Genomic DNA, 23,110 nt, shown 5'->3' with positions numbered 1-23,110 from the left:
CTGAGAGTTTTTATCATGAATGGATGTTGAATTTTGTCCAATGCTTTTTCAGCATCTATGGAGATGATCATGTGGTTTTTGTCCTTCTTTTTGTTGATGTGGTGGATGATGTTGATGGATTTTCGAATGTTGTACCATCCTTGCATCCCTGGGATGAATCCACTAGGTCATGGTGTATGATCCTTTTGATATATTTTTGAATTCGGTTTGCTAATATTTTATTGAGTATTTTTGCATCTACATTCATCAGGGATATTGGTCTTTAATTTTCTTTTTTGGTGGGGTCTTTGCCTGGTTTTGGTATTAGGGTGATGTTGGCTTCATAGAATGAGTTTTGTAGTATTCCCTCCTCTTCTATTTTTTGGAAAACTTTAAGGAGAATAGGTATTATGTCTTTTCTGTATGATAAAATTTTGAGGTAAATCCGTCTGGCCCGGGGGTTTTGTTCTTGGGTAGTTTTTTGATTACCGCTTCAATTTCGTTGCTCGTAATTGGTTTGTTTAACTTTTGTGTTTCTTCCTTGGTCAGTCTTAGAAGATTGTATTTTCCTAGGAAGTTGTCCATTTCTTCTAGGTTTTCCAGCTTGTTAGCATATAGGTTTTCATAGTAGTCTTTAATAGTTCTTTGTATTTCTGTGGAGTCTGTCATGATTTTTTCTCTCTCATTTCTGATTCTGTTGATGTGTGTTGATTCTCTTTTTCTCTTAATAAGTCTGGCTAAAGGCTTATCTATTTTGTTTATTTTCTCAAAGAACCAGCTCTTGGTTTCATTGATTTTTTCTATTGTTTTATTCTTCTCAATTTTGTTTATTCTCTGATCTTCATTATGTCCCTCCTCCTGCTGACTTTAGGTCTCATTTGTTGTTCTTTTTCCAGTTTTGATAATTGTGATGTTAGACTATTCATTTGGGATTGTTCTTCCTTCTTTAAGTGTGCCTGGATTGCTATATTCTTTCCTCTTAAGACTGCTTTCGCTGCATCCCACAGAAGTTGGGGCTTTGTGTTGTTGTTGTCATTTGTTTCTATATATGCCTTGATCTCTATTTTAATTTGTTCATTGATCCATTGATTATTTAGGAGCATGTTGTTAAGCCTCCATGTGTTTGTGAGCCTTTTATTTTCTTTGTAGAATTTATTTCTAGCTTTATACCTTTGTGGTCTGAAAAGTTGGTTGGTAGAATTTCAATCTTTTGGAATTTACTGAGCCTCTTTTGTCGCCTAGTATGTGGTCTATTCTGGAGAATGTTCCATGTGCACTTGAGAAGAATGTGTATCCTGTAGAGTTCTATAGATGTCTATTAGGTCCATTTGTTCTAGTGTGTTGTTCAGTGCCTCCGTGTCCTTATTTTCTGTCCAGTGGATCTATCCTTTGGGGTGAGTGGCGTGTTGAAGTCTCCTAAAATGAATGCATTGCATTCTGTTTCCCCCTTTAGTTCTGTTAGTATTTGTTTCACATATGCTGGTGCTCCTGTGTTGGGTGCCTGTATATTTATAATCGTTATATCCTCTCGTTGGACTGAGCCCTTTATCATTATGTAATGCCCTTCTTTATCTCTTGTTACTTTCTTTGTTTTGAAGTCTATTTTGTCTGATACTATTACTGCAACCCCTGCTTTCTTCTCTCTGTTGTTTGCCTGAAATATGTTTTTTCTATCCCTTGACTTTTAGTCTGTGCATGTCTTTGGGTTTGAGGTGAGTTTCTTGTAAGCAGCATATAGATGGGTCTTGCTTTTTTATCCATTCTGTTACTCTGTGTCTTTTGATTGGTGCATTCAATCCATTTATATTTAGGGTGACTATTGAAAGATATGTACTTACTGCCATTGCAGGCTTTAGATATGTGGTTACCAAAGGTTCAAGGTTAGCTTCTTCAGTATCTTACTGCCTAACTTAGCTCACTTATTGAGCTGTTATATACACTGGAGATTCTCTTCTTCTCTCCCTTCTTATTCCTCCTCCTCCATTCTTTATATGTTGGTTGTTTTATTCTGTGCTCTTTCATGTTTCCTTTAACTGCTTTTAGTGGGTAGTTGATTTTATTTTTTGCCTTTAGTTAGTATTTGGTTGGTCTGCTTTCTTTGCTGTGATTTTATTTTCTCTGGTGACATCTATTTAGTCTTAGGAGTGCTCCCGTCTAGAATAGTCCCTCTAGGATACCCTGTAGAGGTGGTTTGTGGGAGGCAAATTCCCTCAACTTTTGCTTGTCTTGGAATTGTTTAATCCCTCCTTCATATTTAAATGATAATCGTGCTGGATACAGTATCCTTGGTTCAAGGCCCTTCTGTGTCATTGCATTAAATATATCATGCCATTCTCTTCTGGCCTGTAAGGTTTCTGTTGAGAAGTCTGATGATAGCCTGATGGGTTTTCCTTTATAGGTGACCTTTTTCTCTCTAGCTGCCTTTAAAACTCTGTCCTTGTCCTTGATCTTTGCCATTTTAATTATTATGTGTCTTGGTGTTGTCCTCCTTGGGTCCTTTCTGTTGGGAGTTCTGTGTATTTCTGTGGTCTGTTCGATTATTTCCTCCCCCAGTTTGGGGCAGTTTTGAGCAATTATTTCTTCAAAGATACTTTCTATCCCTTTTTCTCTCTCTTCTTCTTCTGGTACCCCTATAATATGGATATTGTTCCTTTTGGATTGGTCACACCGTTCTCCTAATACTGTTTCATTCCTGGAGATCCTTATATCTCTTTCTGTGTCAGCTTCTATGCGTTCCTGTTCACTGGTTTCTGTTCCATCAATGGCCTCTTGCATCTTATCCATTCTACTTATAAATCCTTCCAGAGTTTGTTTCACTTCTGTAATCTCCTTCCGGACGTCTGTAATCTCCCTCCGGACTTCATCCCTTAGCTCTTGTATATTTCTCTGCATCTCTGTCAGCATGTTTATGATTTTTATTTTGAATTCTTTTTCAGGAAGACGGATTAGGTCTGTCTCCTTCTCTGGTGTTGTCTCTGTAATCTTTGTCTGCCTCAAATTTTGCCTTTTCATGGCAATAGAGATAGTTTGCAGAGCTGACACGAGTGACAGCTGGAAGAAATTCCCTTCTTGTTGGTTTGTGGCCTTCCTCTCCTGGGAGAACAGCGACCTCTAGTGGCTTGTGCTTCCCTAGTATCCAGGGTCCCACTCATGCACTGTGTCTGCGCTCTGGTCCGGATGGCTGGGGCTGGGTGTTCAGCAGTCCTGGGCTCCCTCTCCCTCCCTGCTGACTCCTCTCCACCTGCCGGGAGCTGGGGGGAGGGGCACTCAGGTCCCACCGGGCCGGGGCTTGTATCTTACCCCCTTCACTAGGTGCTGGGTTCTCTCAGGTATGTTTGTGGTCTGGATATTGTCCTGTGTCTTCTGGTCTCACTTTTAGGAAGAGTTGTCTTTGTTGTATTTCCAAAAATATATGTGGTTTTGGGAGGAGATTTCTGCTGCTCTACATGCCGCCATCTTGGCTCCGCCTCTCACCATTTTTAAAAGTTGGTACTAACAGACTGAAGTATACTATTCATTGAGACTCAGCCAGCAGTTGAGGGAGTGGTAAACATACATACACATGCGAAGGTAATGAGAAGTTCCTTGCTGAAGTTATAGTTCAGAATTCCTGAGCAGGACGTCAGGTGTGTTTGTGTTGGGGCCCAGGTGGGGGGTGCATGCACAAGTGCGTGTGCACACACAGGCCAGAGTCACAGTGTGGTAGCCCTGGCATGATGCAGGCACCCTGTCGCAGGTATACTACCCCGTGCGGCACCACCTCGTTCAGCACATGGTCAGCGCCATGCAGAGGCTGGGCTTCACACCCAGTGTCACCATTGAGCAGAGGAGGCTGGCCGTGGACCTGTCTGAAGTTGTCATCAAGTGGGAACTGCAGAGGATCAAGGACCAGCAGGTAGGGTGTCACCCCAGCCCTGGGCCTTGTACTCCTCCCTAGAAATCAGTCAGTAAGGTGTGTGTGTCTGTGTGTGTTTTAAGCCGGACTCAGACTTGGACCAAAATTCAAGCGGAGAAGGAGTCAACTCTGTCTCGTCTTCCATTAAAAGAGGCCTGTCGGTGGACTCTGCCCAGGAAGTGAAACGCTTTAGGACGACCACAGGAGCCATCAGTGCAGTAAGATCGTGTGCCCCTGCTGTGTGCTTTCTTCTATGGGGTCTGTGCTTCCTTGTGGAAGTTTGTTCATTTATTTCACACGTTTTGAAAAGGTGCGGAGTGCTCAGCACCGTGTCAGACAACTGGGAAGGGCTGCACTCACCAGACCCCGGTGACACACAACCCACTCCAGGGTTTTCCCAAGTTACCAGACACATTTTCCTTTGCATGTACTTAATACCATTAGAGTTCCAGCAAGAATGGTTAATTGCTTACAGAAAGGAATCCAGGGGACTCCCGGGGATGAGAAGGTTCACTATGTTGCGCTCAGTTTTGTTAAAAAGATAGCATGTCCTCCTTGGGGAGGCAACCACCAGGAAGGCCCCGGCTGCCCCCTCTCCTTGCCCCTTGTGGAGGTGAGCACTCTGTAACGCTGTCTGCCGGGAGTAAACTCTCCCTCCCATGCCTCACAGTTCCTCTAGGGCATGTGGCCTGCACCTCCCCATCCCCATGCCAGATTAGAATGGGAGCCCTACCACCTGGCCATTTACTGTCCCCTACCCATGGGCGGAGAGCCAGTCCTGTCAGCAGCCCCATGAGCACCCATCCCTTCCCCCTGCCCTGCCATCATGCGCCAGCCCTGGTGCCTCACCCAGACCATGGAATTACCTCCCACCTGTTCCCTTTTTGTGTCTCTTCCATGCACTTTTCACAAAGCAGAGTACCAGAAACTTTCTTTTCAAAATTTAATTCAGGGGAAGCTTGCTGGAGGTGTGTGGGACCTGTACTATACTGTTTTTTTAACTTCTTATGAATATATAATTGCTTACAAATAAAAACTTAAGCAATTAAGGACTCCCCAAGTCCTTCCCTTGGTTGTGGCTTTCATGCTCCCACACCTTGCTCATGATGCGCCAGCCACACAGGCCTTTCCTCTGCCCCAGAAACGCCCCAGGGTCCCTGCTCACTTAAGACCTGTCCGCTGGCTCCTTCTCTCCCTGGAGCAGTTGCCCCTCCTCTCCACTCACGCTGGCTGCTTCTCTGTCTTAAGAGCCACTTGATGTCATCCTTTCACCCCGGAGCACAGGGTGCATTATCTTCCCCGTGGCTGCTCTGTCTGTTCGTTGTCCTGCCCCTGGTGTCACCAGTGCCCAGGACAGCGCCTGCTCTGGAGGACTGGGTGCCGTTAGGCGGCCACGGAAGTTAGCACCCAGCATGTGATGTGCTGTTAAAGGCCCTTCCTGCCTTCACCAGGTGTTCGGGAGGAGCCAGTCGCTGCCCGGGGCCGACTCCCTTCTTGCCAAACCCATCGACAAGCAGCACACGGACACCGTGGTGAACTTCCTCATCCGGGTGGCTTGTCAGGTGCGGCCTTCTCATGGCTCATGTTAGGGATTCTTCAGAACAAAGACCACTTAAGACACCAGAATGTTTTCTGTGATGGTTTAGTCAAAAAAGAAATAGACAAAGCAAGGTCAGAGCTAGTTCTGTCACTTCTGTAACAAATTCTGTTGATCTCACAATATGCTAGTAATGCTGACATCTGCCTGTCTTAGAAATGATGATATGATTTTTTAAGAATGTTTTTTCTTTCAGCAGTGATAAAATACTGTATCTTAAAATTAAAGGTATGTTGGTGCTAGGGAAACATGATAGCTCAGTGATCTTGGACAGATTATTTAACTTCCAAGTTACCTGTCTCATAAAGGTATTGGATGATCCAACCTACATAAGTTAGGTTCAACATTTAGTCATTTAAATACTTTTGTACCAGTGTTTATTTACCATTCATATCAATATATATTTTCAAGGAGTTGTTGGGAATCTATTTCTGAAACTTCATTTTTATATGTCAAAAAACATTGTAAATGAAATTTCCAGGGTATTTTTTTAGAATTTGGGAGCTGTAAGGTTTTATAATGATAAAAGTAGTGTAACTTGCGATACTGTAGAGGACTTGCCAGCACTGAGAAGAACCTGCTGAGCTCTCAGTGCCGTGTCCCTGGGGGACAGTGCGCTGGGCATGGCTCGGGCCTGCCCTCTGGCCACCTGACACTCAGCTGCCACTTGGAGTGTGGATAGCGCTGCCAGGAGCTGGAGGGTCCCCTGTGGGTGTCCCTGAAGCCAGGATGGCTGAGCTGAGTCTGGTGGGAGAGGAGGGGCAGCAGTGAGGAGAGCCAGGGCACCAGGACAAGGACACGGTCGGGGTGAAGCTCTGGCCTGAGTGGGTGACTTTCCAGGTGAACGACAACACCAACACTGCAGGATCTCCAGGGGAGGTGCTGTCTCGCCGGTGCGTTACCCTGCTGAAGACTGCCTTGCGGCCAGACATGTGGTCCAAGTCTGAGCTCAAACTGCAGTGGTTCGACAAGCTGCTGATGAGCGTGGTAGGTGTGCGGGCCCTCAGCTGTCTGGGCTGGGGCTGGGACGCTGAAGCCTGAATCTTCCATTGCCTCAGCCAGCTGGGTTCCTTCCACTTTCTTCCAGTGCTACCGAGAGGGGTTTCACTCCCTGAAACTGGTTTTAAAACCTCAGCTCTGCCCTGGTGCCAAGCACAGCTAGGATTTGTGAAAATTGAATAGTTCTCCTGCCTTTCAAAGTTTCATTTCTTAAACTGACCCACTGGCTGGCTTGGGATAAACGTTTTTAGTTGATTTCTGCAAGAACCTTTAAAATGAACTTAAATTTTTAAGATAGATGGATGTATAATTTATAAGCAGAATATTCAGGTAGCAAAGAAATAGCCCCAAATGATGATTAATTTGTTGGGTTTTTGTTTTGTTTATGCAGTAGCCAGCATCCTTTAGTTCTCTGGCAGGTGCAGACCTGCTGTGAGCATTTGTTCTACACAGCTAGGAGGGTTGCACAGGTTACCTGCACTGTGAGATGCAGTGGGAGCATGCGCTTTGATTCCAGCATGGTGCCTAACTTCTGGATTGTCTGCAGATTTCCTTCCCCTTTTTCTCTTTGAAAGGGCAGTTACTTTCCTATCAAAGGCAGGCACAGTTGAATCAGGCTCAGCCATGAGCAGGCAGCCTCTTCCACTGAATAGGCTAACACTTGCATAATGCCATAGGCTGGGTTTATGGAGACCTTCCACATTTTTCCCATAGTGGGAGGTCGCCCCTCACAGCGCACATGTGCCACATATGTGCATCCATCAGAGACGAGCGTCATGCAGTGGGATCACCTCAGCACTAACCATGCACCCTCTTCTCTTTTGTATTGCTTTCTCTCTCTTTGAATGCTGGTACTCTCAGATGATTTCATGATACACAATTTCAAAGATACTTCCTTCCTTTTGAAAGGATATTTGTTTTTTAACTGAAAAACTAGGAGGAGAAAAGCAAAATTCAGTGCAGTAATAGCCTTTTTAGGCCAGGTTTTAGTCATTTTCAAAACTTTAGTATTGAATATTGATACTTTTCATGCACTTTTAAAGAGGTTTGACTGAGTAAGGTTATTTTATTAAGAGAAACACAAAAATCTGTACTAATAAAATAGTGGTCACATGTTTTTATATGTTTGGTGCGTTCATCCTTCAGTGGTTTTTTTACTTTGTTCCAAAAACTTACTTAATGGTGCATAGCTTTAAATTCTGTGATTCACTTTGCAGTCCTTGTGTGACCTGTGTTCTCTGTTTCAGGAGCAGCCTAATCAAGTTAACTATGGAAATATTTGCACAGGATTGGAAGTGCTGGGTTTCTTGCTAACTGTTCTCCAGTCCCCAGCCATCCTCAGCAGCTTCAAACCCCTGCAGCGTGGTGTTGCTGCCTGTATGACGTGTGGGAACACCAAAGTGTTACGAGCAGTCCACAGCCTCCTCTCACGCCTCATGAGCATTTTCCCAACAGAGCCAAGTATGTGACCTTTCCATCGGTGTCTCTCCTTCTGAGGGTGGGTGGGCACCAAGCTCATTACTTGAGAGTGTCATCCTCCAGTCACTGTATCAAACATTTTATCATCCCACTTTTCTTTGTTTTGTCTGCTGTGGAAACATAGTTCTTCGTCAGCTGAACGTTTTCCTGTTCCCTTAAGGTATTAAGGGAAATTAGGTTAAAGTATTTTGTCAGATGTGGAACAGTTGGCAAGTTCAAGTTTGGGCATGTAGTAAAGAGGCACATTTAGAGCAAATTCAGGTGAGATAAAAGGTTGTTGCTCCCCCCGGAGACCTCCCTTCTGCTGCAGTGAAGGGACCTGCCCGTGCTAGTTGCTACAGATCCCAGAATAAGGAAAGTCCTGGTGGTGCCTGGATGGGTGTGAGAACCGAAACCATGGGCCCAGGTTCTCACTCCTGTTTCAGGTACTTCCAGTGTGGCCTCCAAGTACGAAGAGCTGGAGTGTCTGTATGCGGCCGTCGGGAAGGTCATCTATGAAGGACTCACCAACTACGAGAAGGCCGGCAACGCGAATCCCTCCCAGCTCTTTGGTGAGTGTGCATCTTACCTGGTTTTCCCAGCAGTGGTTCAGCTTGGCATTCGTCTGTCCGTACTTTCTGGATGAGCTTTCCTTCTGAGAAAGGCTTGGGGTGTCAGGAGGAGCTTTGAGCTGATGTATTGGTGAGAGTGTCTGTGTGTCCTGGTACACACAAGGCCATAGTCCCCTGTGGGCCTTGAGGCTAGCAGCCTCCACCGCCAGCTCCAGTACTTCCTCGAGTCCTCCCACCTTGGCCTCAGGTGAAGATTTGGGTGCCAGAGGAATTGCGCCGGGTTGCATGGATCCTGCAAGTGCAGTTTTACACACAGGAGGGATGCTGCTAAAGTGGTACACAGATACGTGGAGTGACTGCTTCTCACAATGTGTTCACCTATCAGGCCGCTCACAAGGCTAGCCCCCATCTCCATGGTGAGGCTCTGGCTGCCTTAGGTGAAAGAAAAACTGGTCTCTGGGTCATGGGGCCACTGAATGACATTGACTTCCAGATTCCCAGAAGTCACATGCATAGCTGCTTATTACTTTCTGTGAAACTCAGACATCTGTGAGTAGATTAGATTTTGGGTTAGCAACTCTGAAAATGTTTTTCTCATTTTTACCTATTCGTTGTATAAAACTTTGAAAATGCAAATGGAGGGAAACTAAATAAAAGTAACCTATAAGCCTCTCTACTTTGTAGTAATCACTCATAATGTTTTGGTGTGTATGTCTTTTCTGTGCACATTTATATAAATACATACTAACCCTTGTTATGCAGAGCACTTGTGCAAACTGAACACATTGTTTAACAAATTTGTTGTTCTCCAAACTCTTGCTACTTACTATCTGAAATTTAGGAGCCAGGGAGATGTAGCTAAAACAGCACCCCTTGCTGTCCAAGCTTGCTGTCTCTATTCTGGAACCAGATATACTTTGATAGTGAGGAACACTTCCGTGTCGGTTTTTTAAGTGGTATCATGCAGTGGATTATGCTCTGCATCCTGACTTCTGTCACGAGTCAGCTTGAACATGGAGTTGACTCTCCCGAGTGCAGTGAGCAGAGCTGACTCCTGTTGGCCCTGCCTCCCTACTTCGTGGGGGTGACAGCAGGCTCAGGGCTAGCGGCCCCGGGGAGCTGTCCACGCTGCTCCCCCTGTGCGAGACCCAGAGCACAGTTACCGACACCTGCTCCGCAGAGGGGAGCACGGCAGCCAGGAGCGGCTGTGTTCTTCATCCTCAGGTGTCGGGTACTCAGCCTGCTCACGTGTTCACTGTTCTGCTGAGAATCACCTTCTAACAAAGCAAGCCTGAAATTGTCCAGAAATTCTGGGATGATCACATCTGCAAATGGCAAATAAATACCTTTTATGGTACTGTGATGTGAGCCATGAATGTAAATTTACTATTTAATGTGTAGGTCAGGGGTGTTCGTAAAAATGCTAGTTATGAAAGATAAATTGTTTTTCGCATACTCAGTGTCCATGCTTTGCTCTTGGCTTGCTGAATTGTCATGTCCAGATGACCTAGATAGAAAAAGAGGTTCCCTTCCCTCCCCAAACATACCATGGGACAAAAAACATCACTTAGGGTGGTTTGTGTAACCTAAACATAAAAAGCAGGCCTGAAGCTAAGAATATTGTTTGTACTGAAGCACAAAAACCAGGTTTCATGCCTGATGTGTTAACGATGAGTTAATTAGGAGTGAAACTATAATGCTTCACAGTGTGTATGCCATGTAAAAGCCTATGGTCACTTTGGGGATTTATATGTCAGAAATACATTTTTATTTAGCACACTTTTTAATGTTGTAAGTAGCGTATTTTTGTTACTAACACAGTTGTTTTTTTTTTTTTTGACTTTTAATAAAGCCCTTCTACCTTTCAGGGACCCTTATGATCCTCAAGTCAGCCTGTAGCAACAATCCCAGCTACATAGACAGGCTGATCTCCGTCTTCATGCGCTCCCTCCAGAAGATGGTCCGAGAGCACCTGAGCCCGCAGGCTGCGTCGGGCAGCACGGAAGCCACCTCAGGTGACAGGCTTGGTCCCCCGAGGTGTTCCTCAGACTCTGACACCTAAATGGGGCCAACAAGTGTGACTGAATCCTAAAACAAACATGAGTTCCTGTTGTTTTTACGCCATCCATTATCAGTTGTTCTTAATGGGTTCTGAGCATTTCATTTAAAACCAAAGTGAGGGTCATTTTTAAAATAAGTTACTTTTAATATTTTTGAGCCTAAGAATGAAGACATTTTTAATGGTTGGACGTTCATGTGGAACATTCACCACTAAATGAGAGTTTGCTCTAAAAACTGCTTAAAGCTGTTCCGTCCGACAGAGAGCTGGTGGCAGGTCTGAGACCTGAGCAGTGGGCTCAGGAACCTGGGTGATGTGTGATGTGGGGCAGGACGCTGCGGTTGGCCCTTCACGTCACAAGTGCCATGGGCCTGACGTAGGACGTGGCTGCACAGGGTGGCCTGCACTGATCCCACCAGCTCCACCATCCCCTCCCATGGCGGGAGGCTCTTCAAGGGTAGTGAGAAAGTTAGGATGCACTCAAATCCCAGAGCTCTAGTTGCTGGAGAAAATATGGGGCAAGTGGGGAGAATCCAGCATGCCACGCAGTGCGAAATGGCTGCCTGCGGAGCTGGACTTACAGAGGCTGTGGGGCCCCTTCTCTGCATGAGCAGGAACGAGTGAGCTGGTGATGCTCAGTCTGGAGCTGGTGAAAGCGCGGCTGGCCGTGATGAGCATGGAGATGCGCAAGAACTTCATTCAGGCCATCCTGACCTCCCTCATCGAAAAATCACCCGATGCCAAAATCCTCCGGGCTGTGGTTAAAATTGTGGAAGAATGGGTTAAAAATAATTCCCCAATGGCAGCCAATCAGGTGAGCTGGGGGGGCCATTCTGTGGTCTCTCTGCCTGAAAGTTCAGGCTTTACTTTGCTTTCTCAGCTCTCTTCTGAAACTTCTCAGGTGAAACTTTTTCCCCATATTTGCATCCCTGTATGTTTTCTTAAGATGAATTTTTCTCACTGTGCTCACCAGATTTTAAATAGAAACTTGAATTGATAGGTCACTCATCTTATTGTGGTTTTACTTTGGTTAAAGTATTAAATAATCCTGACTTGTTAGTCTTGGTGGTGGCGAAGGTAAGCCAAAAAAAAAACCACTTAATAACGAGGGACTATTATTTAATTTAGTAAAAGGTGTGCAAACTTCTGATTTGTTTCACAATTCAGTGTCCTTTCCAGAGAGCTCTAGCCTCTTGGAAAATTTCATTGGTATCGGTCTCAATTTTAAGCATCCAAAGCATCAGAGCCATCTTTGATTTTTCTGTTTAGAAATGATGTTATTTTACTTAACAGAATTGTAGGAGCTTAAAAAAATGGTAGGACAGGTGGCTGAAATGCTTTTTGAAAGTATCTTTTCTCAAATATAAGTAATAAGTAATTAACCTCTTAAAATAAAATTCATAGACACCTACACTCCGGGAGAAGTCCATTTTGCTTGTGAAAATGATGACCTACATAGAAAAGCGTTTTCCAGAAGACCTTGAATTAAACGCCCAGTTTTTAGACCTTGTTAACTATGTCTACAGGTAATTACAACAATTAATCAAATATTGCATAAATCATTCCATAATGTGTTCTCTGACTGACAACTCTTCATTATACCTAAATTTTAAATATTCATTTAAATACTAAATCACTTAACACATTTGGTGTCATTAATGAGCCTTTTGCTCAAATACTGCATCATTATAACACAGTCTTGGCTTTCATAGCAGCATTTTGAAAAATTGTTATAACTTGTGTCCTGCTCGTTTGCAGCAGTTTGGGGAGCCTGCCCTCGAGGCAGCTCACCCACCGGGTGTCACTCCTTTGCTTACAGGGACGAGACGCTGTCCGGCAGTGAACTGACTGCGAAACTCGAGCCTGCCTTCCTCTCTGGGCTGCGCTGTGCCCAGCCTCTCATCAGGGCAAAGTTTTTTGAGGTTTTTGACAACTCTATGAAACGTCGGGTCTACGAGCGCCTGCTTTATGTGACCTGTTCCCAGAATTGGGAGGCCATGGGGAACCACTTCTGGATTAAGCAGTGCATCGAGGTAGGATGTGCTCAGCCCTGTGGCTGGGGTGCTGAAGCCGGGAGGTGATCACACAAGCTGAGATAAATAAAGCTCCACCATAAAGCTGCTTTTAATCTCTAATGAGAAGAAGAAAAAAGACTTGAAGCTGTGTTTTCACCTAAAGCTTTTTTTGGGTGATTTTTTTAAACCCTTAAAACAGAAAACTGAATAATATTCCATAGTTTATAGCTGACGATGCATTTTTCCTGAAATGTAAAAATTGTAAATTCTGTCTATGTGCCCCAGAAAATTTAATGTACTGTAGTTGTCGGCTCTCATGATTCTTAAAACAGGAAGGTAGAGCAACCAGGCCAGAGTGGCTGCTGGTGTGAGGAGCTGGTGCCCAGTGACGGAGGCCTGATGGTCAGGCCATTCCCCCGGGCTGCAGGTCACATGTCTGACCTCCTTACGGGACTATAGTGGAGGCTCCTTGTTCGCTGGTACTTGGGTCATCTGTCCTTTCTTTGACTTAATCACCAGCTTCCTGCACCAGGTGACCAACCTCGTTTCCTGTAGCAGGTTACCGATGCTGTGCAAATGGTTCTAGTCCACTTACCTAGAATGAGTGAAGCCAGAAGGTGAACGGATTATCTTGTCTAATGAGGCAAGATTGTGAGATTTTCTTTGAGGGAAAAGAAGGGAGTTGTGGCACTGGGTGTCAGTGAGAGCTTGTTTTCCATTTGTGCTGAATGTACGTGTTCTTAGTGCTGTAGACAGCATGTATCCAGAACGTGGCTAGTGGCTACACGTCGGGTACAGTTCCTGGTTTAGCCATCAGTCACTCAGGAGACCTGTCAGTTGCGATTGTGTTTTGGGCCTGGGGTCGGGCACCACAAGTACAGGGATGGAGGGGACACTGGCCGAGGCATGTCCCTAGGAGCTGAAAGGGGAGGGGGCGCCTCCAGGGTGCAAGCCAGGAATCCTCTTTCCTTCTCCCCTTCGTCCTGTGTGTTTGCTCCATCACAGCTTGGCACCAGTTCACAGCCACACACCTCTCTCCCTTACCTCTGCTGCCTCCCAGCTGTGGCGCCATCGTTGCTCACAAGGATGACAGGAAGGGTTTCCTTTGTGTTCATCCATCTTCCCTCTTACCCACCAGTTTTTTTATTGTTGCAAAATTGTCCTTAAAGAAGAAAGCCAATCGTGTCCACCCTTGCCTCAGGTTGTACTTGGCACAAATCCAGCCTCCAAAGATACGGAATTGCTGGCCCCCGAGTGACCAGGCCCTCGCCTGTCTCCAGCCCTCTGCTGTCCCTCCCTCCCTCCCTCCCCTCATTAGTCCCCCGCCTTACTGGCCCTTCAAGTTCTCAGACATGCCACCATGACACGCAGGCCAAAGCGGGCGGGCACCCTTTGTTGTTGGCCTGCCCGGCTCAGCCACACTGTCACCATGAGAAGGTGTTTATGCTGGTCTTGTCCTTCCTTCTGACACTTCACCTCCACAAGGGCAGGGGACACCATCTCTGTGAAGTGAACAGATGAATCTCCAGGGCCTCATAACAGCACCTACTGGGTGCTCAGTAAATATCTGCCAAAAGAATGCAAGAGTGGCTTGGGGGGCAGCATGAGCACAGGCCGGGTGGTGGAGCGTGTTAAGGTGTGGGGACGGTCTCCAAAGTGTTCCATGTAGGTGGGGAGTGTCACATTAGGGAAGATCTTGTGAGCCACACTGAGGAGCTCGCATTGTCCCCTGAGAGATTTGAAGCCATCAGAAGGCGAGGGAGGGGCCCTGAGGTCAGCTGTGTAGAGGAAGGTGGGTTTGAGAAGAGTTAAGTCAGGATGAGCTAGGTAGTTACATCCAGGAGGTGATGGCTGCCTACGTCTTCAGGAGGTTTAAGGGGCAGGACTTGGTGACAGGTTTGCGGGGGGCGAGTGAAGGAGAAGTAGGTGGATGAGGCAAAGGTTTCTCTCTGGGAGGAGAGATGCCTCTGAGAGGAAGCCCATCTGGTAGGAAGGGCACTGTGCTTACAATCAGATGTGGAGTCAGTGGGACCTGAGTGGCGGACATCTGAAGGGTGGCGGTGGCTCAAACTCTGCCCCAGCTGCATAGTAGCCAAGGGCAGAGCTGCAGGCACAGGGGGAGTCCGCACATGGGAGCCGCTTGGGCATTACCTCTGCATCCCAAATCCCCACCTGCCAGGCCCGTGTCCAACATTTGTCTTCTTTTTCCTAAACCTCTTCAGCTTCTCTTGGCCGTGTGCGAGAAGAGCACGCCCATCGGAACCAGCTGCCAGGGAGCCATGCTCCCGTCCATCACTAATGTCATCAACCTGGCCGACAGCCACGACCGCGCAGCCTTTGCCATGGTTACACACGTCAAGCAGGAGCCTCGCGAGCGTGAGAACAGCGAGTCCAAGGAGGAGGTGACGCTCTGGGTGGGGTGGCACCTCCTTGTCATAGCAAAATTCCCATCTCTTCTGAAGAATTTTGTATGAGCCTTAAAAGAGTTTTTTAGGGCAAGAGCAATGTATTAAAACCTGTCTCTACCAGAGTGTGGTAAAAAACCTGAGTTAGATTTTTTTTTTTCCTTATTTCATTGAGGTATGATTCACATACATTGTATTAGTTTAAGGTGTACAGACAGCATAATGATTTGACGTTTGTATATACTCAGAATGATCACCACAGTAAGTCTAGTTAACATCCATCACCATATGTAACTACAATTTTTTTTATGAGTACTTTTAAGGTTCACTCTTAGGCAACTTTGAAATATGCAGTACAGCATTATTAACTATAATCACCTTGCTGTACGTTATATCCCATGGATTTGCTTGTTTTGTACTGGAAGTTTGTACCTTGTGACCACCTTGACCTGTTTCACTTACCCTCTAGCAGCCACCAGTATGTTCCCCATATCTGTGAGGTTGGGCTTTTTGTTTTTGTTTGGTTTTTTGTTTCATTTTTGTTTTTAAAGATTCCACATGTAATTGAGATCATATGGTCTTTGTCATTCTCTGACTTACTTTACTTCGCATAAGGCCCTCAGGGTCCATCCATGTTGTCATAAGTGGCAAGATTTCTTTTTTTAATGGCTGAATAACTTCCCATTGTCTATATATGCCACATCTTTATCCATCCATGGATGGACATTTAGGTTGTTTCCATTCAATTAGATTTTTTAAAGTTAGAAGTGATAAGCATCCCACAGTGCCATTCAGTTCTGAGACAGATCACTTATGGTGAGCCTGTATTTCTTAGTACAGGATATTTTACTGTATGGTGAGTTTTCTGTCCAGGTGAGAAGTAGCCCCTGTTGTATCTTGATGGCTCTCAGTGGTCCATGACAGAGCGGCTGACGCTGAAGACACAGATCTTTAAGCCACATGTGGTTGACATTGTTGGCTCCCGGAAGCCCAGTCTCTCTGGGGTGTTGGGTTCAGAGGACACCACGCGTTATGGAAGGAGAGGGCCCCGCTTGGCTCTCAAAGGGGCAGTTCGTTCCCTCTCCTGTATGTGGCATAGCCCGTCATTTTATTAACAAGTCAGAATTTAAAATTCTCTTCACTATTGCTAAACACCAGATCATTTATTTGGTGGTAATGATTTTCTTTCTGTAATTCTCCTGTGTGGAGTAAATTTCTGACTTTGAGGTGATTCTTCTGCATTTTCAAGAGTATGTACCAAACAGTTGATAACTTGACTCAGAGTCAGTTTGATGAATGAATCTTGACTGTGGCTCCCCAGACTCTTGAGACAGAAATAAGGTTTGTTCCCTTTTGGGAAAGTCATAGAAAGCATTGTGCCAGTGAGGTTCTGTGCAGGGGCCCCGACGGGGTTCTTAATCTGCATGCCAGGCAGCTAGGCACCTGTACGCATTCTGAGGAATGGTAGACTGTAATTCCTAATACTCTTTATTAGTTTTACTGTCTAAAGTTTGTATTTCCTTTTTTATTTTGCTTTCCCTAATCTAAATATGAAAACAAAAGGTGGTATTTTCCAAGTGTCATTTAAAAGAGAGAGAGGTAGGTCTGGTCTAGCTATTCTGCTTGTTGGTTTATTTTAGAATTCAAGATCAGTTAAATAATTATAAACTTCTAGGAAACTAACACTTGACTTGCCCAAAGTGTGACAAGAAGTTTACAAGAGTTGTGTTTGTTGGATTTCCTTGAACTATTTGACCTTCTGGCTTTGCCTATTTGTGTTTGTTTTTTAGGATGTAGAGATAGATATTGAACTAGCTCCTGGAGATCAGACCAGCACACCCAAAACCAAAGAACTTTCTGAGAAGGACATTGGAAACCAGCTGCATATGCTAACCAACAGACATGACAAGTTTCTTGATACTCTCCGGGAGGTGAAGGTCTGTGTGCAAGTTTGGAGGGATAGGTATTTTCTTCCCCTGAATATTTGCACAGCAGAGTACAGTTTCCTTTCATTTGCAGTTGACAGCACTATAGGTCTGTGAGACTCTGAAGTGGATATTTTATGTAAAGATGGGAGAAAAGAATTGCAGAGTCTTATGGGAGAAAATAAGGAAAAGAGATCAATTTCTCCACTGCTGTCCTTTGAAAGAAATGGTAACATTGTTTACTAAAAATAGGTGATAAGAGGTTGCTGGGTTATTTTTCAAGTGCAATAAAAAGAGGGAATGAGAATTGGTTAATGTAGTAAATGAAGTCCACTTTTGGGGGAAGGACCTCCAAATGTATCTAACTGAAATCTAGCCAGTTAGAAACTCTGGCTCCCACGGACTCTCAGATTAATTATAAGTGTGATCGTCTTGAGGTAATGACTCTGAGAATCACTTAAGGCTCCATATCCCAGGCTGCTTTTGGAAGAGTATTGCAAAACAACAGCGATGATTCTGGTTCACGTCAGGAACTAGGTGAAAAGATGATAAACCCCTTACTACAAATAATTTTTACGTCTGATCTTTTCTGGTGCTCCGTCCTTGAATTTGTGCAGTAAATCAAACTTTGCACCTGGATCTGAGTCACATAGTTGTGGTGTTGGGTAAACACAAAACGCTTGGTCTTCTGTGAGAGACTGTCATGCGTGGATGCCGTGCTCTGTTCTCAGGCTGAAGACTCTGATAGACCCATCCCTTCTGCTGTCCCTGCCTGGAAGAGGGGTTGGGATCCATGCCCCAAGACCAAAGGCCTTCTTGGCTGATGGTCACCGTGATAAGGCACCGTGTAGATACTGATTCATTGGCACAAGGGTGGTAATCAACTCATTGTGGAAGGTCATCAGAGTACATGTCAGCAGGATGCTGCTCAAAAGTGTCTTCATTTAGTTGGTTTCATGCATTTAAACATTTTCCTTGGCTGAGTGAGTCACGGCTGTGTGCTTCCTCACCTTTGGGACCTCGCTGCCCCTGGCCTGGGGCTGGGGTGCACACGGGACGTGGCTGCCATGGAGGTCGTCCCCCCCGCCGCCCCTCCGTCTGGCGTCAGGCCCTGCCCTTTCTGAGACAGTTACTCAGGCTCTGGCCTCATTTTCCTTGTTCCCATCTTTTACATTTTACCTTACTGAGCCATTCAAACACTTACTGAGTGCCTGCTGCGTACCAGGCACTGCTCTGGGCACTGGAAATAGAACTGAACACACAGGTGAGAGCTGCCGGCCCTCATCAGGCTTCTGTTCTGGCGTGCAGGATGGTAACAAACAGAGGTGACGTCGGTGTGTACTGCATCAAGTGGTGCCGTGGAGGAAAGCAAAGCAGCCAGGAGTCTCGGAATTGGAGGGGGTGGTGTTCATGTTATTTCAGCTCATAAGCATTTATGGAGTTATTTTTCATACATTTTTTGTAGAGTAAGGTGGGGTTATAAATCACTGCATTCATAGTTTTGACCTTGACATATTCATTCCTGAAGTAGTTTTGTCCCAAAGTGGTCAGCAGCCAGCTGGCTCCTCTGGACTCTGTTTCTAGGCCCAGAGGGCCTGGGAGGCACCCCTGCTCTTCCTCGGCTGTGGGCGTCCTGTCCTGGGGTCAACCATCCTCCTTTCAGGGGGAGGTCTGTCAGAGCCGCTGTCCCCTTGCTGGTGTCCATGGTGAGGCAGAGCCCCCGCGGCATCCACCTACCTTTCACTTGTCTCTGCAGTAGTGTGTAAATGAGAGTGAGCCGTAGACCTGGAGAATCCCCCACCCACAGCTCAAGATGAGTTTTCACCGGCAGATCTGTGACCTTGTGTGGTCAGTGCTGTGGCCTCTGCTAAAGTGACTGGGAGCCAAGAGGCCCCTGACATGCTGGCCAGGGTGCAAGGGGCAGTCACGTGACGTCAAGCAGACTCGTTTCGTCCTGGCCTTCCCCACTGGCAGCCTGAGCTTCAGATTTGTCACTTAAGTGTGTTTACTTGTTCCCCTCGAAGTATTGCTGTCACTGGTCTCTGCAGTTTTAATGGAAATGTGGCTGTGAGGGTGACTGCCCACACATCTGCTGTGGAGGAGGGGAAGCATAATTGTGAAGTGTGTGTCCTGCGTGGGGGTCTGGGGCCCTGTGGGCTTCAAGCAGGCTGCAGCCTGCCTGTGTATAGGAAATGTTGGCATCTAATTCAGGTGTTTAAAAACAAAGCCATAGACAAAAACAGCCGTATCTGGATTTGGTGCCCCCTTCTTCAGGCCCTTCGTGCTCAGCCCAGCCCTGTCTGCAGGGCACCGCATCCGGTCCAGGCACATGCTGCCCCTTGTCCCTGGTCAGTCACACAGACTGAGCTGTTGTGGTTCTTGGCTTGTTCTTCAGAATTGCACCTGTTAGCAGATAGTGTACCTCTGTGCGTGTGCTTCTCTTCTCTCACATTCCCAGCGCCTCTGCGCCAATGGCATCTGTGTGATCTTGGCACTTTGCACGTGGGCATTGTGTTCCCCCTTCTCAGATATGTTGAGAAATGCCCTTTAAGGTTAAGAAACGTGGGCCTGTGACTGCTGAGCCCCTCCCACGGCTGCCTGGCTGCTAAACACCTGTGACCTTGGGTGCTTGGAATAGTGTTCTCACTCTGCCCTCAGATCTTTGAAAGTTTGAAAGTGGAGGGGTGCCTGCTGCAGTGGGGGCTGGTGGAGTCTGCTGGGCACGGACGCATGGGGCTCCTGGTGGCAGGATTTTTGCACCGGCCTGCGCCCAGCCACACTAACCTCATTTCTGTCTGTAGACAGGGGCGCTGCTCGGTGCTTTCGTGCAGCTGTGTCACATTTCCACAACACTGGCCGAAAAGACATGGGTCCAGCTTTTTCCCAGATTGTGGAAAATTCTGTCTGACAGACAGCAGCATGTGAGTATATTGTTTAAGATCCTGCTTTGGACAGTGCTTCATTTTAGCTTTTGATTAAGTATTTGTGAATGAAAATGATCTTGATAATGTTTCAGAGGATGAGGAAACTACTGAGTGTTACCTAAGAATTACCAAACTATAGTCCCAGATGCTGTGTGAGAACAGAGATGTGCTGAGTTTTGAGGAAGCCCTGAGCTCACATGCTGTCTGGTTTCAGGCTCTGGCTGGTGAGATCAGTCCGTTCCTGTGCAGCGGCAGCCACCAGGTACAGCGGGACTGTCAGCCCAGCGCCCTGAACTGCTTCGTGGAGGCCATGTCCCAGTGTGTCCCTCCGATCCCCATCAGGCCCTGCGTCCTGAAGTACTTGGGGAAGACGCACAACCTGTGGTTCCGCTCCACATTAATGCTAGAGCACCAGGCTTTTGAAAAAGGTCTGAGTCTTCAGATTAAACCGAAGCAAACAACAGAATTTTATGAACAGGAGAGCATAACTCCCCCTCAGCAGGTGAGGCCTCACCTTGTTTTAAGTAGTCTTCTCTCCAGTGACTTCAGGGTTTCAATAAACATTCCCAATGATTTTAAAGTACAGGACAACAAAGTTGCTTTACTAGGAAAACAAGGTTTTGTCACGAGCAGTCAGAAGCCATGATCTGTGTTTTCAGGAGATACTGGATTCCCTTGCTGAACTTTACTCTCTGTTACAAGAGGAAGATATGTGGGCTGGCTTATGGCAGAAGCGGTGCAAGTATTCAGAGACAGCGACTGCTATTGCTTATGAGCAGCATGGATTCTTTGAGCAGGTAGCCACTGCTGAGCAAAACGGCTGGGTTATGTGGTTGGTGAAGGATCGTTTATAGTATCTGTTCAATACGGTGTCCTTGAGTCAGAGTTCACGTTTTAGCAAGAAGCTTACTGTTCTATTTGAAGCATTTATCCTATGTGTAAAAGCCCTTTGAAGTCTCGATTTTAAGATAAACGTGCACATATGCTACAGACATTTAAAGCCGCATCCTAAACCCTTCACTGTCAGTTGCGAACGGGGGTGCTTTTTATCTGCAGTCCATGACTCTGTTGGAAGTGGTAGGTAGACTGCTTTTGGTGTTTAAACTTCAGTCCTTGTGTTTGTCCTTTCAATGTAGTGGAGCCAGCATCACAGGATTTGGTCCTCAGCCCTGTGTGGGACACTGGGCCTCAGAAACCCCAGAAGCACAGGCCCGTCTGTGGCCCCTGCTCTTGTCTGCAGGACAAGACTGACCCCGGGGTCCTGCCTGCCCCTCTGGATCCATGTGGGGCTTACACGTCCTCTCTCCTCCTCCCGTTCTCTCCCAGGCTCTGGGAGGAGAGTACCCCAGGCTCCATGCCCTCCACAGAGCAGGGGCCCTCTCAGGCCTGTGAGCCAGTTTGCCCTAAATAACTGAACAGTGGCTGAGCAGAAGTTCTTAGTAGAACTGCAGCTTGAGAGCGTTGTTAACTTTTTTAGGCCCAAGAATCCTACGAAAAGGCGATGGATAAAGCTAAAAAGGAACATGAGAGGAATAACGCGTCCCCTGCTATTTTCCCAGAATACCAGCTTTGGGAGGACCACTGGATTCGGTGAGCTGCACAGCACTGGATGTATTGAAGAGTCGGTTGAGGAACCAGTAAAAAAATGTCTGAAAATTCCTCATAATGAGTGTTGTTTTTTTTTTTAAAAGGGGAACCTTGCTCCTTTTTTTATGGCCCCGTAAAGAAAAGAGCAGTTGAAAATCTGAAATAGCTTTAAAGTCTTGAGTAATTAACAGTGTGCATTGTAGAAACAGTGTGTGGTCCTGCCTCCACTGGCCCGGGTGCCAGAGCTCTGCTGGGCAGCGGGCGGTCCTGCTATCCTGGGGGTGTTTCTTCCAGACAGCAGGCAGCTCAGTGCCGTGGCCCACCACAGTGTCCCACGAAGCCCACCTTTTGCTATGTGGGGGAAAGTATTTGTTTTCCTTCTACAGAATGGAAATAAAGGATTTAAAATCCCATCCCCCACTTTCTGAACCTGTTGGTGTTGGAACTGAGGTTTTTGCTGGAATCCCTGATCTTCTAGGTGCTCTAAGGAGTTGAACCAGTGGGAAGCTTTGACGGAATACGGCCAGTCCAAAGGTCACATAAACCCCTACCTCGTCCTGGAGTGTGCTTGGCGGGTATCCAACTGGACCGCCATGAAGGAGGCCTTGGTGCAGGTGAGCCGACCCTCCCACACTCAGGGCACATGCCCCAGCTGCATGGGCTACTTTTGCCAAGCTGTGCATCCTCTGGAGATCTCACTGGGAGCAAGCTGGGCATTCTGGCAGTTGAAAGATAGCTCTCTTGGGAAGCAAGCGCTATTTTTAGGTATTGTTCCTAATTTTGTTAAGATTTAGGAGTTAAATTAAGTGTTCATTGTTTGATGGTAGCAGTGCCACGTGTGGGGACTTTGGATTCTGTGAGAAAGCCATTTAATGGTGCCTGGAGAAATCTGGGAGAAAGCAACTTAACTGGAGGACTCAGTGGGAAGAAACACAGCTGGGGGTGTGGCAGCTGACAGGAGCCTGTCCTGGGCGGTCAGCCCAGAGGCTGTGAGACAGGTGCACCTAACAGGATCATGTTGGAAGCAGATGTGTCACCTGTGTGCCTCCCTGACTACCTTCCACATGGGGTTACTAGATCAGAGGGGGGCCATGAATGCAGCTGTGCTTTCAAACATGTCAGACAAACAAGCCAAAGAGCTGTATAAAAACACGCAGTGGCATTATCGTTATACTTAGGTCATTTGGACAGATGGTATTATGGCGCTAAACTGTATGATTTTATTGTTTTGCAAAGTTGCTTCAGTGTCACTGATCTTGTTGCAGCAGGTCCTATAGAATTCCCTCAACAGTTGACCTTCTCCTTACACACACACCGATGGCTTTGGAAAAGACTCATTTTTTATCATTTATGTCTTAAATGCTGTGTGAGAGATGGATAAGATGCAATGGGTTCCAGCGCTCTCTGTAGAACATGATGGCCGAAGGGTGGGGGGCACAAGCGGGGCACATGGAGCCTTTACCTGGCCCACAGCCGTCAGAGCTGGGGCAGCTCCAGGCTTGGTTTGCCTCATGGCAGAGCTGATAACCAGGACCCAAGAAATCTGCCAAAGTGCAGCTTTTCAATGACAATAAAATCTGTGAATGTTCACTAATATTCTTATGAACCTGAATCATGGCCACCTTCTTCCGTGTGTAATGTAGAACAAGTCAGATACATTTCCCAGGATAACAATGTGAATTGGAAACAATCCAC

The 23,110-nt window shown here is 46.4% G+C and overlaps 1 protein-coding gene across 13 annotated transcripts in view; it reads left to right on the top strand.

The window, feature by feature from the left end:
* Positions 1 to 23,110, top strand: part of TRRAP (transformation/transcription domain associated protein) — a 117,745-nt gene that overhangs the window by 67,568 nt on the left and 27,067 nt on the right. For all 13 annotated transcript variants that reach the window (XM_073215063.1, XM_073215071.1, XM_073215073.1 and 10 more), the window contains 17 exons: positions 3,716 to 3,874; positions 3,958 to 4,092; positions 5,326 to 5,436; positions 6,312 to 6,458; positions 7,718 to 7,931; positions 8,375 to 8,500; positions 10,369 to 10,515; positions 11,174 to 11,373; positions 11,964 to 12,085; positions 12,379 to 12,592; positions 14,797 to 14,976; positions 16,770 to 16,916; positions 19,706 to 19,825; positions 20,043 to 20,330; positions 20,488 to 20,625; positions 21,306 to 21,418; positions 21,894 to 22,029. In XM_073215063.1, the coding sequence (XP_073071164.1) occupies positions 3,716 to 3,874; positions 3,958 to 4,092; positions 5,326 to 5,436; positions 6,312 to 6,458; positions 7,718 to 7,931; positions 8,375 to 8,500; positions 10,369 to 10,515; positions 11,174 to 11,373; positions 11,964 to 12,085; positions 12,379 to 12,592; positions 14,797 to 14,976; positions 16,770 to 16,916; positions 19,706 to 19,825; positions 20,043 to 20,330; positions 20,488 to 20,625; positions 21,306 to 21,418; positions 21,894 to 22,029 (2,697 nt within the window). The remainder of the gene's footprint in view (positions 1 to 3,715; positions 3,875 to 3,957; positions 4,093 to 5,325; positions 5,437 to 6,311; positions 6,459 to 7,717; positions 7,932 to 8,374; positions 8,501 to 10,368; positions 10,516 to 11,173; positions 11,374 to 11,963; positions 12,086 to 12,378; positions 12,593 to 14,796; positions 14,977 to 16,769; positions 16,917 to 19,705; positions 19,826 to 20,042; positions 20,331 to 20,487; positions 20,626 to 21,305; positions 21,419 to 21,893; positions 22,030 to 23,110) is intronic.

The sequence above is a fragment of the Manis javanica genome, chromosome 10 (assembly GCF_040802235.1).
Source record: "Manis javanica isolate MJ-LG chromosome 10, MJ_LKY, whole genome shotgun sequence".
Taxonomy (NCBI): domain Eukaryota; kingdom Metazoa; phylum Chordata; class Mammalia; order Pholidota; family Manidae; genus Manis; species Manis javanica.
This window is presented reverse-complemented; position numbering and strand designations above follow the sequence as displayed.